Genomic DNA, 14,487 nt, shown 5'->3' with positions numbered 1-14,487 from the left:
TCCCTACTTAATTCTACCAAACCTACCTCTCTTTGCCCTTGCAGTTTGGCAGAATTAGATGAAAACAGGAACACAGAAAGAAAATAGGACAAGTAATAAAATTTTTTGCATGGATTTATTATATATTGGGGACAACAAGAAAAAATAAAATAACTTTTATCTATCTCTCTTGCATAATGTGACTAAATAATTTATTATTTGAAATTGAAAGAAAAAAACATGTAAATATTTATAGCAAATCAATGTATATATACAATGAGACTCCTCAAAACATATGTTCACCTTTCCATTAAGACCCTTTCGTTTTATATATTTATTCACACATATTCACATATTTAAAAACAGTATCATTAGTCACTATGTACCCTTCACCTAGATTCAGCTTATGGCCAATCACCAATCTTTTGTACATCCGCAGTCTCACACGACTTTATCATTCCTTAAGAGCAAGTGTGTGCAGTAAACTGAATCATGTCTTCAGCCAAGCACTAACCAATTTTAATCTGTGCTTTTCTCTTCCTTCTCCGCATTGGCCTGCTTATAACCCCCACACCTCTCTCAATCATTCTTTCTATTTTCTCTTTTAGTATGCTGCTCTGATGGTGTGACTCTGCCAGAGTGTCACAGATTGAAAGTCGGGTCTGGATTCAGTCAGCTCAGAGAGAGGAGACAGAACAGCAATGCTTCCTGCATGTCCTATTTTGCTGTCATCAATAGCTGCATACAGTAACTACATAATGGCTGTGGGTGAGGCTCTGGTGCATATGAGGAGCACTCTCCTGCCATTCTGGCTGGGGGTGTTTCTGTTTCTGTCTGGGTGTTCCCAAGATGGACACTCCCAACGCCATGGTCCCCCAGAAGTGGTGATTCCCTTAAAGGTAAAAGTCACTAGTGTCAGCATGAAGTCTCGAGGTTGGTTCTCTTACAGCATGCGTTTTGGAGGCCAGAGACACGTTGTCCTCATGAGGGTCAAGAAGTATTTGCTGCCCAGACACCTCCCAGTGTTCACCTACACAGACCAGGGTGCTATCGTTGAGGACCAGCCTTTTGTCCAAAATGACTGCTACTATCATGGTTATGTGGAGGGGGACCCAGAATCCCTGGTTGCACTCAGTACTTGTTTTGGGGGCTTTCAAGGAATATTAAAGACAAATGACATGGTTTATGAAATCGAGCCCAAAAGTCTTTCTACCACATTTGAACATCTCATATATAAGATGAGCAGTGAGAAGACACCCATGAGATGTGGATTAACAGATGAAGAAATAGCACGACAATTGAAGTTTCAAGAGAACATTAATTACACTTCAATGCGAATTGGGTATGAAGGCTGGTGGACCCACAAGCGGTTTCTTGAACTGGCAGTGGTGGTAGACCACAAACGGTATCTTCATCGCCAAAGTAACATCTCAAATGTGCAGAAGGAAGTATGCCTTGTTGTCAATGGAATAGATAACTTGTTTAATTCACTGGATGTTGATGTGCTTTTAATGGGAATTGAGATCTGGACTACAAGAAACCTCCTTGCAATAAAGAACATAGGTAGTCTCCTTTCAGAATTTTGCAAGTGGAAGCAAATTGAATTAACTAACCGTTTGCCCCATGATGTTGCCCATATGTTTGTAAACTATAGCTATGGTCTTTATCTTGGCTTATCCTTTGTTAAAACAGTATGTATACTTGACTATAATTGTGGAGTTGATAGTTTCCGGACTGATAATTTGTATGACCTTTCATTTATTGTGACACATGAGATCGGTCATAATTTGGGTATGGAACATGATGGTAAGAATTGTAAGTGTAAGGATGAACTGTGCATTATGCATGCAGGAAAAGTACAGTCAACTACATTCAGCAACTGCAGTTATGTTCAGTTCATGGACAACACTGCAAAACGAGATTGTTTATACACTACATCAAACAAAAAGGACATCTTCACATTAAAAGAGTGTGGGAACAATGTGGTTGAAGAAGGAGAAGAGTGTGACTGTGGTTCTTTCCATTTGTGTGTTCATGATCCATGTTGTCAGTCAAACTGCACTCTGGGACCTGGGGCTGTTTGCGCTTCTGGGCTTTGTTGCAAAGACTGCAAGATCAGGCCATCAGGTAGTTTGTGTAGAAAAGAGGAAAATGCATGCGATCTTCCAGAGTGGTGCAATGGAACATCCTATCATTGTCCAGAAGATGTATATGTACAAGACGGAGTCCCTTGCATGGGCGGTGGCTACTGCTATGAAAAGAGATGCAATAACCGTGAAGAACAATGTAAGAAAATTTTCGGCAAAGAGGCCAAGAGTGCAAATCAGAGTTGCTACACAAAAATGAACATCCGAGGTGACCGTTTTGGTCACTGTGGTATTAATGGCTCTAGGTACGTACGATGTGACATCTCAGATGTTCTGTGTGGCAGAGTTCAGTGTGAGAACGTGACAGAACTTCCCCTTCTGACAGATCATTCTACTGTGCACTGGACTCACTTCAATGACGTCACATGCTGGGGTACCGACTACCATTTGGGGATGACCATATCTGACATCGGTGAAGTGAAAGATGGTACAGCGTGTGGTAAGGAACAAATCTGCATCCAAAGGAAGTGTGTCCATATGTCACGTCTAGTAAGTGATTGTTCACCTGAGACTTGCCATATGAATGGAGTCTGTAACAACAGACATCACTGCCACTGCAACTCTGGGTGGGACCCTCCCAACTGCCTGGTAAGCGGCTATGGAGGCAGTATTGACAGTGGACCATCCCCTAAGAAAAATAAGGAAGTGGAGAAACGGAACAGATATCAGTTACTATGGTTGGTTCCTTTTCTTGTCTTATTATTATGCTTGTTAATTTTGTTTATTATGACACGAAAAAAAACAGATGAGAGTCAAAAGCAGAGTGTTACTGCATCTCAAGAAGTAAATGAAACTCCAACTTAACCCCAGAACAAAATATCAAAACTTCACCTAATGAAGAAGAGCAAAATGTTTTTATTTCATCTACGGAAGAACAGCAAAATGTCCCAAAAGTATCTTAAAAAGAAAAGTCAAAATTTGCAGTTTCAAAAAGGACCCCAATTTCCAATGTATGAAGTTTTAGTCCACTGGCTGTAGAAATGTTATAGAATGTGTCACAAATCATTGACAGAATCCTGAGATTTTTCCTTACTTGGGAGCATAAACATTGGCCATTAAACAACTAGAAAAAAATGTGCTAATTTCTAGAAAATTCTATTTTCTATTATTTTAAATAATTTTAGTGTTTAATTTTTCATGGAATTAATCTCTTTGTGTTTCCTGAGCAAAGGCACAGCTCATGGATAATGTGTATGTTTGTGTTTATAATTTGCTGTCTCAATTCCAACCACCCTTCTTCTTTGTACTCTGCTTTGTCACACAGAGAATGCTAACAAAATCAGATTTCTTCTTTGCCTGTTCTCTATTAGTTTCTGCAATAGGAGAAAACTAGAGGGAGACTGGAAATGGGAAATTTTTTGATTACTGTTCATGTCAGTGTTGCCTCATTAACAGCTCTCACTTTTGCAAAGACAGTAATTTTCAGGCTGCACAATGTTACTATACATAATATCTTACATATAAAATTATATATTATATATAATAATTATAGATACATATTTTTAAGTAACTATCAGACCCAACAGTATTGTCAGCCTCAGAGATACTGGTACATTACCAATATCTTACCCTCGGGTTTTAGAATGCCTAGTCTTTGAGTCCTTCAGCAATCTCTGAGCTTCCAGAACTAGATTGGCTAACCACTTCCACAGAGGTCGAAGTCTTAGATCCACAGGACTTATTCCTAAGGCAGAAATTCCAATAATCCCACTTCTTCCCTTTGATTTCCAGTCCTAGGAGCAATAGCTACATCTTGTTAATAACTCGTGATTATCTCAATGGTGTGGTTTTCTTTTATGACAGATCTCAGCTGATACAGTATTATCTTAGTATAATGGAAAACACAGGAAGGAGTCTGACATCGGAAACTTTGGAATTTTTTACACCTCTGCCCTTTACCACCTTATGGGCATGATTTACATTTAGAATTACTTCAAAATCTGAAAAGACAAGAAATAATACTTGCCACTCAACTCCTTCATAACTTTACTTATAAAATAGGGTAAAGAAGATTCTTACAATTCTATATAGGATAAGTATTCCCTTTCAGGGGGAAAAAAAACTAGAAAATCCCAGTTATATTTTAAGAACCATTTTTAAGGACATTAGAGTGCTAAGGAAGCAATGTAGAGTAAATGACCTAAAATCCAGACAGAGAAATCATTCTGAAAAACATTGAATCTTGTCGGCCATTTTTTCCTCAGAGTACATGGTGTCACTGGATGTGAACTGAGCCTAACCTTGGCCCAGTTAGAAGACTTCCTCTTGAGGGAAAGAGATATCCCCAATGCTCTTAGTTACTACACAGGTTTAGATAAATTCATAAATTAGACATTGAGAGGCCTGTAATTCACAACCTTTTTTCCCCAGGTCACATTTACTTATTTTTAGAGCTTTGTGGGATGCTAGTGAGCTAGTCTGAAATTTCTCAAAAGCATAGTTCCCTAAAATCATGGTATGTTTCAGACACAAGAGTTGGTAAAAGAAAGCTTATCTCAAGCATCTGTACCCTCTCCCCATAATACACTTATGTGCTTTTGATGGTGCATGTGGCAATCGGTTGGAGAGCTGGGTTGTGATCCTCTAGATGATGATGTGATCCACTCGAGATGAATCCCCCATAATCTTTCAGAGCTGAGAAAAAATAGTCACATAAACTCACAATTGAAAGTCTAGCAGGCCCATGCCTGAACAGCACAAAGAAAAGAAAATTTGCCCAAGATTTACTAAAAACTCAATCATCTATGACCTAGCCAATCCATGAATGAATTTAGGAAATGAGTTTCTCAGGCTGTCCTCCTAACAGAGCAAACAGAGAAAACTCTCTAGAAGAGCCACCTGAAGCTTCTTTGGTTGTTTATATACAATTTCCTGCACACAATAAATCATTACTATACATGCTAAGAGCTAAAATTTATGACCTATTACTAAAAGAAGAAAAAGAAAAGGAAAGAAAAGGAGAAATTAAAAGTAATGTCAAGGTGACCAGATAGTGAGCAAGAGTATATTAAAAAAAATCATAACTATGATTAATACAGTTTAAAATAGAAGAAAAAAATAGAATAAAAGAAAGAATATAGAATATCCTCAAGTGAATTTGAATATACAAAAGTATAAATGATATTTTAGAACTAAAATATGAAAATTATATTAAGAATTTGGTGGATGGTTTGAACAGTAATTTAGGCATGTGAAAATACAAAATTACTTATCTGGGAGACAGTTTATGAAAAAATCCCCACACTGATGTACACCAAAAAAAAGCATTAAAATTGAGCTTTACTAATATATGTAACATATTAAATGTTCTAACACTTCTATTAGTAGAGAATTAGAGAAAGTGAAAGATAGAAGTGAATAGAAATAATATTCAACAGATGTTTGTTGGCAATTTTTTTTAAGAGAGGAGAGATGTCAACTCATTGCTTCAGATCAGGTCACATATTTCTCAGAGGCATGGACAAATTCCATTTGTCTTGTTGCTTTTGTTCTGACTGTGATACCCTTAACAATCTGTCAAATTGTCTGATTCTTTTTTCTGCCTGCTGAATTCTTCCAGCTATCTCTTCAAGTAAATGTTTTATTTTGGTTATTATAATATTCAACTCAAGACTTTTCATTTGGGTGTATGTATGTATGTATATATGTAAGTATGTAAGTATGTATGTATGTATGTATGCAAGAATGGATGGATGGATGGATGGATGGATGGATGGATGGATGGATGGATGGATGGATGGATGGCTTTATTGATATTCATAGTGCCATTCCATACAGCTAGTGTTTGGTCAGAAGATGTCCTATATCCTTTTGAACCAGTGAGGTTTCTATCTTTTGTTGATAAATGTGATTGTGGTCTGGGAATATTTCAAGTTAGCCAAATATGATGGATGGATGGATGGATGGATGGATGGATGGGTGGGTGGATGGATGGATGGATGGATGGATGGATGGATGGATGGATGGATTTAAGATTGTATGTCTTTATTGATATTCATAGTGCCATTCCATACAGCTAGTGTTTGGTCAGAAGATGTCCTATATCCTTTTGAACCAGTGAGGTTTCTATCTTTTGTTGATAAATGTGATTGTGGTCTGGGAATATTTCAAGTTAGCCAAATATGATGCACACATTGCTCCTGAGCGAGTGCACTTTAGCAAATGTGTGTAGACTTCTATACACACAGTGATGAGTGGGATGCAGGAGAGATCTTTTTGGCTGTCTCTTTTTCTGATCTCTGTTAAACTTCTGATGGACTACCATTTTGCTTGTTGCTATGAGGTTCTTGGAGTTGACAACCCACTACAAAATGCTTGGTGCCAAAATCTTCATTATTTTCCATAATACCCTTACTTATGAACTTCTCCATTCTGTGTACCAAATAAAGTCAGTCTCCTCAGGCAGAGCTCTTCCTATGACCTGAATCTCCCCTGGCAGAACATCTGTGCCACTACATAGGAGTGGTAGATGTAGACAGTATATATTTTTATCAAAGTGACATGCTCACTGTATAGGTCGATGTGAGAGGAAAATGATATACCATGGTCTTCTAGGTTGCCCTTCTTAGCATAGAACACTTGCTCTACAAGCAAAGTGGGACAAGCAAAACTGGGGACTCAGTATTCTAAATACATTGTGCCTGAGGCCTAACTCTCACCCTTTGAGTGATAGCTGGGTGATTGAATTTGTTTATGTCCACGTAATATATAATTTCCAATACAGAATCCAGGGAAGAAATAGGTAAGTGTGAGGTCTACACTTGCTTGGATGAAACCACAGCACAAGACTAGGAACTTAGGGTTGAATGAAACCCCTTTCATCTTGACCACTTCAGTTCAGAGCACAGAGAGTAACATTGACCTGGAAAATGGGATTACATTATAAGTCAAATGCCACAGCTTCTTTTTGCTTTTACGGAGATTTTAAAAATATATTTGGACAAATGTTTCTTTAGTTTAATTCATAAATATTCAATTATATAACCTTAGATCAATTTCCAGAGACATTAATTTTTTTATTAAATTTATTGAGGTGACATTGGTTAATAAAATTATGTTTCAAGTGTAAAATTCAGTATGTCATATGTATATTGCATTGCGTATTCACCACCCAAAGTTAAATTTCCTTCTGTCACCATATATTTGACCCCCTTTACCCTTATCTTCCTCCCTTCCTCCCCGCTTTCCCTCTGGTAACCACTAAACTGTTGTCCATGTCTATAAGTTTTTGTTTTCCTGTCTTGTTTGTTTGTTGCTTTCATATATCTCATATATGAGCGAAATCATATGGTTCTCAACTTTTTCTGTCTGACTTATTTTGCTTAGCATGATTATGTCAAGATTCATTCATGTTGTCACAAATGACAGTATTTCATCTTTTCTTATGGCCGGGTAGTATTCCATTGTACATATGTACCACATCTTCTTTATCCAATCATCTATGAAGGACATAGTTTTTTGAGGAACCTCCATACTGTTTTCCATCGTGTCTATACCAATTTACATTCTCACCAGCAGTGCATAAGAATTCTTTTTCCTCACAATCTTGCCAACACATATTATTCCTTGTCCTGTTGATCAGTGATCCCCAACCTTTTTGGCTCCTAAGAGAATTTAATACCTGATGATCTGAGGCAGAGCTGAGGCAGTGATGCTAGCACTGGGGAGCAGCAGCAAATACAGATGAAGCTTCTCTCGCTGACACTCCGCTCACCTAACAGGCCACAGATGGATACTGGTCCATGGCCCAGAGGTTGGGGACCCCTGCTGTTCATGATAGCCATTCTAACAGGTATGAGGTGGTATCTCATTGAGGTTTTGATTTGCATTTCCCTAATAACTAGTAAAGTTGAGCATCTTTTCATATGTCTGTTGGCCATTTGCATGTCTTCTTAGGAGAAGTGTCTAGTCAGGTACTCTGCCCACTTTTTAATTGAATTGTTTGATTTTTTTGTTGTTGTTATTGAGTTGTATGAGTTCTTTGCATGTTTTGAATATTAGCCCCTTATTAGAAGCATTGTTTGCAAATATCTTCTCCCATTCAGTTGGTTGCCTCTTTGTCTTGTTGATGATTTCTTTTGCTGTGAAGAAGCTTTTTTTAGTTTGATATAGTCCTATTTATTTATTTTTGCTTTTACTTCCATTGCCTTTGAAGTCAAATTTATAAAATCCTCTCTAAATCTAAGGTTCATGAGTTTAGTACCTATGTTTTCTTCTGTGCAATTTATTGTTTCAAGTCTTATATTTAAGTCTTTGATCCATTTAGAGTTAATTTTGGTGTATGGTGACAGACACCAGTCTAGTTTCATTCTTTTGCATGTGGCTTTCCAATTTTCCAGCACCATTTACTGAAGAGGCTTTCTTTTCTCCATTGTATATTTTTGGCTCCTTTGTTGAAAATTATTTGCCCTGATATATGTGAATTTATTTCTGGGCTCTCAATTCTGTTCCATTGGTCTATGTGTCTGTTTTTCTGCCAGTACTATGCTATTTTGATTACTGTCACTTTGTAGTATAATTTGAAGTCGGGCAATGTGATACCACCAGCCTCATTCTCTTTTCTCAGGATTGCTTTGGCTTTTTCAGGTCTTTTGTGATTCCATACAAATCTGATGATTTTTTGTTCTATTTCTTTTTAAAATGCCATTGGGATTTTGATGGGGATTGCATTAAATCTGTACATTGCTTTGGGTCACATGGCCACTTTAACTATGCTGATTCTTCCAATCCATGAACATGGAATATCTTTCCATTTCTTTGTTTTTCTTCTATTTCTTTGAATAATACCTTATAGTTTTTAATTATAGATTCTTCACATGCATCGTTAGGTTTTTCATAAGTATTTTATTCATTTTTTGCAATTGCAAAATGAATTGGTTTTTTAATTTATTTTTCTGAAATGTGTTAGTGTATAGGAACACAAGAGACATTAATTTTTTAAAATTTTTTATCAGTTAAAGGGTTGTTCCTAAGAAGAAACTCTGCCTAGCTCTTCACACAATCACTCTAGAACTACCACTCACCTGACACTTTGAAGAAAAAAAAAAAATACTACCAGATATTCAGTCCTATTACAAAGCTATAGAAATTGAGATAGTAGAAAATGACCAGTGACATAGAATAGAAAGCTGAATAAACTTTTCAGTAGCTTGTGTTTGTCAATTAATATCCATGTGAAAGGGATGTATCTTTTGCTCTACCTTAAACTGCACACTGAGATCAATTCCAGATTGGTTTTAGTTTTCAGTGTCAACAGTATATTAATAAACTATCAAATTAAAGCAGAAAAAGTTAATATATGACCATAGAGTAGGCAAGTTTACCTGAATGAAAATAAAATCTGAAAGTGAAAACATCAGTTGTTAAATAGACCATTAAAAGTGTGTCTACTCTTCAAAAAATACCATTAAAAATTAAAATAGATGCTACTTGAATATTTGAAGAATATGTTTGTAAAATCCATGTATTAAAAGGAATTTATACACAAAAAATATATAAGACTCCTTCAACACTGTGATATTAAAGAAAGATAGTTCAATGGTAAATTGGCCAAAATACTCAGTCACTTCTCAAAAGAAGACAGCAGGTAAACATATGAAAAGGTGATCAAATTTTTAGTTATCAAAAAACACATATTAAAACTGCAATTTTATAATATTTTATAACACCAGAATGACTAAAATGAAAGTTTTGATTGAACATATTATAAATAAGGTTATAGATAATTAAAACTCTGATACATTGGTGTTGGGTGTGTAAACTGCTGGAAACCCGCTGGAAAACTGCTCATACTATTTCCTGTGTCTAAGCATATCATATACTCTAAGTAAGTACAATCTGAGTTAAAAGCCTGATGGAAATGTCTTCATGTTTTCACTGAATGACATGTAGTAAAAGTTTCATAAAAAATATTAATCATTATGCCTCAAAACTAAAAACCAACAAGTGTTCATCAATGGTTGTCTGGTTAAATAACGAGGTAAATCGACACACTGGTGTACGGCACAGGAATGAGAAGGAATGTTCTACAAATACATGTCACGACATGGATGAATTTACAAACAAAATACTTAGTGACATAAACAAGCTGCAGTAGAGGTCATATAGGATAATTTCATTTACACGAAGCACAAAACTCGTTAAACTAATCCATGTTATTAAAATTTAAGATAGGGATTATTTCTGGAGGGCACACAAAATATGAATGTTATACTTAAGTAAAAAAATTTTTAAATAAAGTACAAAATGTTTGGATAGTGTAAAAATGTAAGTTTTAAAAATAAGTCCTTTTAAAAGCATTTCCTGGGTATTGCCCAGTCAGGCTTGATTGCTCTAACTCTTTGCCTTATTTTGGTTTATGAAGAAATAATGTAATCTGACTTCTCAAATATATGGTTCATGCCGAAAATGTTTAATTATGCTCGGTGAATTTTTTGTCTGTTTTAGCACTTAGTATATTTTTAAACTTAGTAATTGAGACATTTAAGAAGCACCAGGACTTAGGCTAATGTCAGGGAGAGGGTAGTGTTCATACAGTATTAGGATCAAATACAGTTCACAAATCATTCGTTTAGTGACTTACGTTTATTAGTTACAACGATTAATTGAATATTTAAACCAAGATCTAAGGCAAGGTTACTTTAAATTGATGATATCAAGTACTTGAAAAATAAAAATGAACTTTTTTTTTTTTGCTGAAAACATTATTAGAGTATCCACTTTTATCATGATTTCTTTTATCGTAATTTCATTTGTCTTATGAACACTAATGATTTTGGTATAGCTCCAGTGAACTCATGTCTTTATTAATAGTCAATGTCATATTATTCCAAAGATAAAAATTAGTAACTGTATTTACTAAAAGCATTTTAAGAGAACTATCTTAGCTGGTGGTCTACACAGGGACAGCATTCCCTGTGTACCTTATTATTTGAAATGTACCCTAAAGTCAAGAGACTATACCTAGAATAGATCATTTATTCTCCAGAGTAATAAAATGCTATAGCTTGAAAATAAGGCAGTAAATATAAACTTATGAATGCACAAGTAAAAATAGTGTTATAAAAAGCTACAGTTAATCCAGAATCTAAATAAATAGATAATACAAAGAGTCAGAAGTTGTATCTTAAAAATGTTTAATGACAATATTGATAAAGGTGTCAGTATACTGCAGAATCCTTTCCTGGGATACACCAAAGATCAAATTGAGCTCATTAAAAAGTGATGACAAGCATGTCTTAGGAAGTTGCAAGGTCTATTTTCTGGAAGTTGGTAATTCATGTGATACTTTTCAATAAACCAGAATATCAGTTCTGTAAGCTATCTTACCTATTTTTTAAATGTTTACAGTAACTGCAAAAATATTTACCCAAACATCTCCATGATCACTGTTTTTCTTTTTAGTATTAGGCCTTTTGTTTTTTTGTTTTGTTTTGTTTTTTAACTACAGTGAACACTGTCATTTCTGAATAGAGGAGGGAAATTATTTGCATGAACACTTGTCCCTTCTCGGGACATTAGGCAAATGTTTCATGAGAGCATCTTAGGAAGCAGCACATTAGCTGGCCTTTTTGCCACTTCTGCATTTTGCCGAGTAGAAATAGCATCTGCTGTTGTTTTTTGATTGCTAGGAATATGCTTACACTAAGTTTGGAGATAAGCAAAGCCTCTTCTGCACTCTCTCCACTGGGGATGAGCTATCAGCTCTCAATGCTTCGATGCATGAATAGGAAATTGCAGTGTATATGGAACTGGGGGCCGGGGAACCATTCCATTTCTAGAAAAGGACAGAACATGGAAAACACCCTGTTTAGTGTAGTGTGGTGAAAAGAGCATAGGGCCTCGGAGATGGTTGAGCTTGTTTTTAGGACCTTCACTGTTACAGAAAATTGTGTGACCATTCATCAAAAAGGAGGTCTCCCTTAAATTACAAAACCGATAGAAAAATGAGATGTGATAAAAAGATAAGGAAACATCTTTAAGATGTAAAGGACTCTTTAAATACTAACCGTACACCACAGGAATCCCATGGAATCTTGTCTTTCACACAAGGATGGCTTAGAAAATCTACATTTCTGAATGAGTTTTCCACCTACTACCCCACTTTCCCCTAGATAAATCTTGCAAATGATGTGTCTTAAATGCTTAGATACATTCATCACTGACCCCTTTGTCTCTGTTTCACAAGTTCTCCCTTGTCTTTTACCTGACACTAATATTTTCCAGATACTATAATTCCCCAAGACATGGCCATTTATTCAGAACATTGTAGATGCCGACCTTAATTCGGTTCTAATATTTTACAGTAATTATAATCATTCTCTTTTGTTAGTGTAAGAATTCCTTAAGGTACAAGAATCTTCAGCCCCCAATTACTTACTGACTTTTTATGCCTAAATAAGTGGTTATCGACTAAGTTTTCTTTCTTAGTGACAGAGTTTTCTTTCTGTTTTTAGAATTAGAATTTATTTTTAAAATTTTATTCAATTTATTGGGGTGATATTAGTTAATAAAATGATATAAGTTTCAAGTGTATAATCCTAAACTGCATCATTGGTATATTGCAGCGTGTGTCCACCACTCACAGTCAAATCTCCTTTCATCACCATATATTCGACTCCCTTTACCTTTCATTACCTGCCCCCCCACCCCAACATTCCATATGGTAACCACCATACTGTTGTGTCTGAGTTTTTGTTTGTTTGTTTGTTTGTCTTGTTTAGTCATTTGTTGATTTTAGTTTTATATCCCACATATGAGTGAAATTATGTGGTTCTTGACTTTTTCCATCTGACTTATTTCGCTTAGCATGATTATCTCAAGATCCATCTATGTTGTCACAAACAGCAATATTTCATCTTTTCTTATGGCTGGATAGTATTCCATTGTATGTATGTACCACAGCTTCTTTATCTAATCATCTATCAAAGGACACTTCAGTTGTTTCCATGTCTTGGCCACTGTGAATAATGCTGCAACGAACATAGGGGTACATATATCTTTATGGATAAATGTTTTTAAATTTGGGGGGTAGATACCCAGAAGAGGGATTGCTGGGTCATATGGTAATTCTAGTCTTAATTTTTTTGAGGAACCTCCATACTGTTTTCCATAGTGACTGTACCAATTTATATTTCCACCAGCAGTATATAAGGGTTCCTTTTTCCCCACAGCTTCTCCAACACTTGTTATTTCTTGTCTTGTTAATAATAGCCATTGTAACAGGTGTGAGATGACAATCTCATTGTGGTTTCAATTTGCATTTCCCTAATAGTGAAGTTAAGCATCTTTTCATATATCTGTTGGCCATTTATATGTCTTCTTAGGAGAAGAGTCTGTTCAGTCTTAGTGACAAAGTTTTATAAGACAAACTTATTAGACTGAGATGTTTGAACACATCTTTTTCCTAACTAATTGGTAGTTCATCATTTTTTATGCTATATCATAACAGATACAGCCAGAGATTTGACATGAAATATTCCTGCCTGAGTTAATACTAATTAGTTTTCATATTTAAATACTGAAAAATAGGGTTCTCTGAGATTATATTTGGCCAAACATAGTGAACAAACAATTCTTATTAACATTATTCCATTTAAACATTTTCATTCATCATCTCTTATTTTTCATGTATTGAACATATCCTAAAGTCTCAGAGCCTCAATAAGAGTAGACAAAATATTTTACAAAGATACCCAAAGCAATCACAACATTTATGTCCTCAGAAGAAGCCTGCCTTGGGCATTTCAGAGAACTGAGACCACTTCCTCAGTCAAAGTCACCATTTAAAGGCAGACTGACAGGCTCCCTATGGAGCTTCTCACTATTTTGATTTCTTTCTGTTGCAGCTTCTCCTATGCTGTAATCAAGTTCCCTCCTCCCGATTGTTACAACTGAATAATACAAGGTCTTGCCTGTAGAATTAGTATATCCTGGAAGAATTTCTCTAATAGGTACCCTGTTGGAACAGGAGGTAAGAAAAAGCACAAGAAAAGGCGCTGGAATATAAAAAGTGATCACCTTCGCTGAGGATTAAGTTCAGATACAATCTGGAACATAAAGATTTCAGTTCATTCAAACTGACAGAAACTTCACTGCTAAATTTTTACAATGCTAAAAACTGACCAAATTATCTTTTTGAAAAACAAAGAAGAATTTCCACTGAGATAAGCCAAATCTGTTGTGTTCGCGGAATTTCCAGATAGTTAATCATGCCTAGATTTAGCTATGGTCTTTTAAATATTGTTTACATAATAAAATGAAATTAGCAAAATGAGACTAAGCCAGCCAGCCAATTAACTCTATCCAGATGCTGTAATTTTGCATTAGAAATCACTTTGAAGAAAACTAGGAGAGAAATATT

At 35.6% G+C, this 14,487-nt stretch overlaps 1 protein-coding gene across 1 annotated transcript; it reads left to right on the top strand.

The window, feature by feature from the left end:
- The first annotated feature begins 734 nt into the window (after positions 1-734).
- On the top strand, positions 735-14,021 carry LOC105309542 (disintegrin and metalloproteinase domain-containing protein 20-like). Its single transcript, XM_011385729.1, has 2 exons — positions 735-2,803; positions 13,973-14,021. Exons 1-2 carry the CDS (start codon positions 738-740, stop codon positions 14,019-14,021), a joined length of 2,115 nt encoding a protein of 704 aa, XP_011384031.1. The 5' UTR covers positions 735-737.
- The last annotated feature ends 466 nt before the right edge of the window (positions 14,022-14,487 follow it).

Source organism: Pteropus vampyrus, unplaced genomic scaffold, assembly GCF_000151845.1.
Source record: "Pteropus vampyrus isolate Shadow unplaced genomic scaffold, Pvam_2.0 Scaffold768, whole genome shotgun sequence".
In the NCBI taxonomy this organism is placed as follows: domain Eukaryota; kingdom Metazoa; phylum Chordata; class Mammalia; order Chiroptera; family Pteropodidae; genus Pteropus; species Pteropus vampyrus.
The sequence above is the reverse complement of the archived record's forward strand: the minus strand, read 5'-3'. Positions and strand labels throughout refer to the sequence as shown.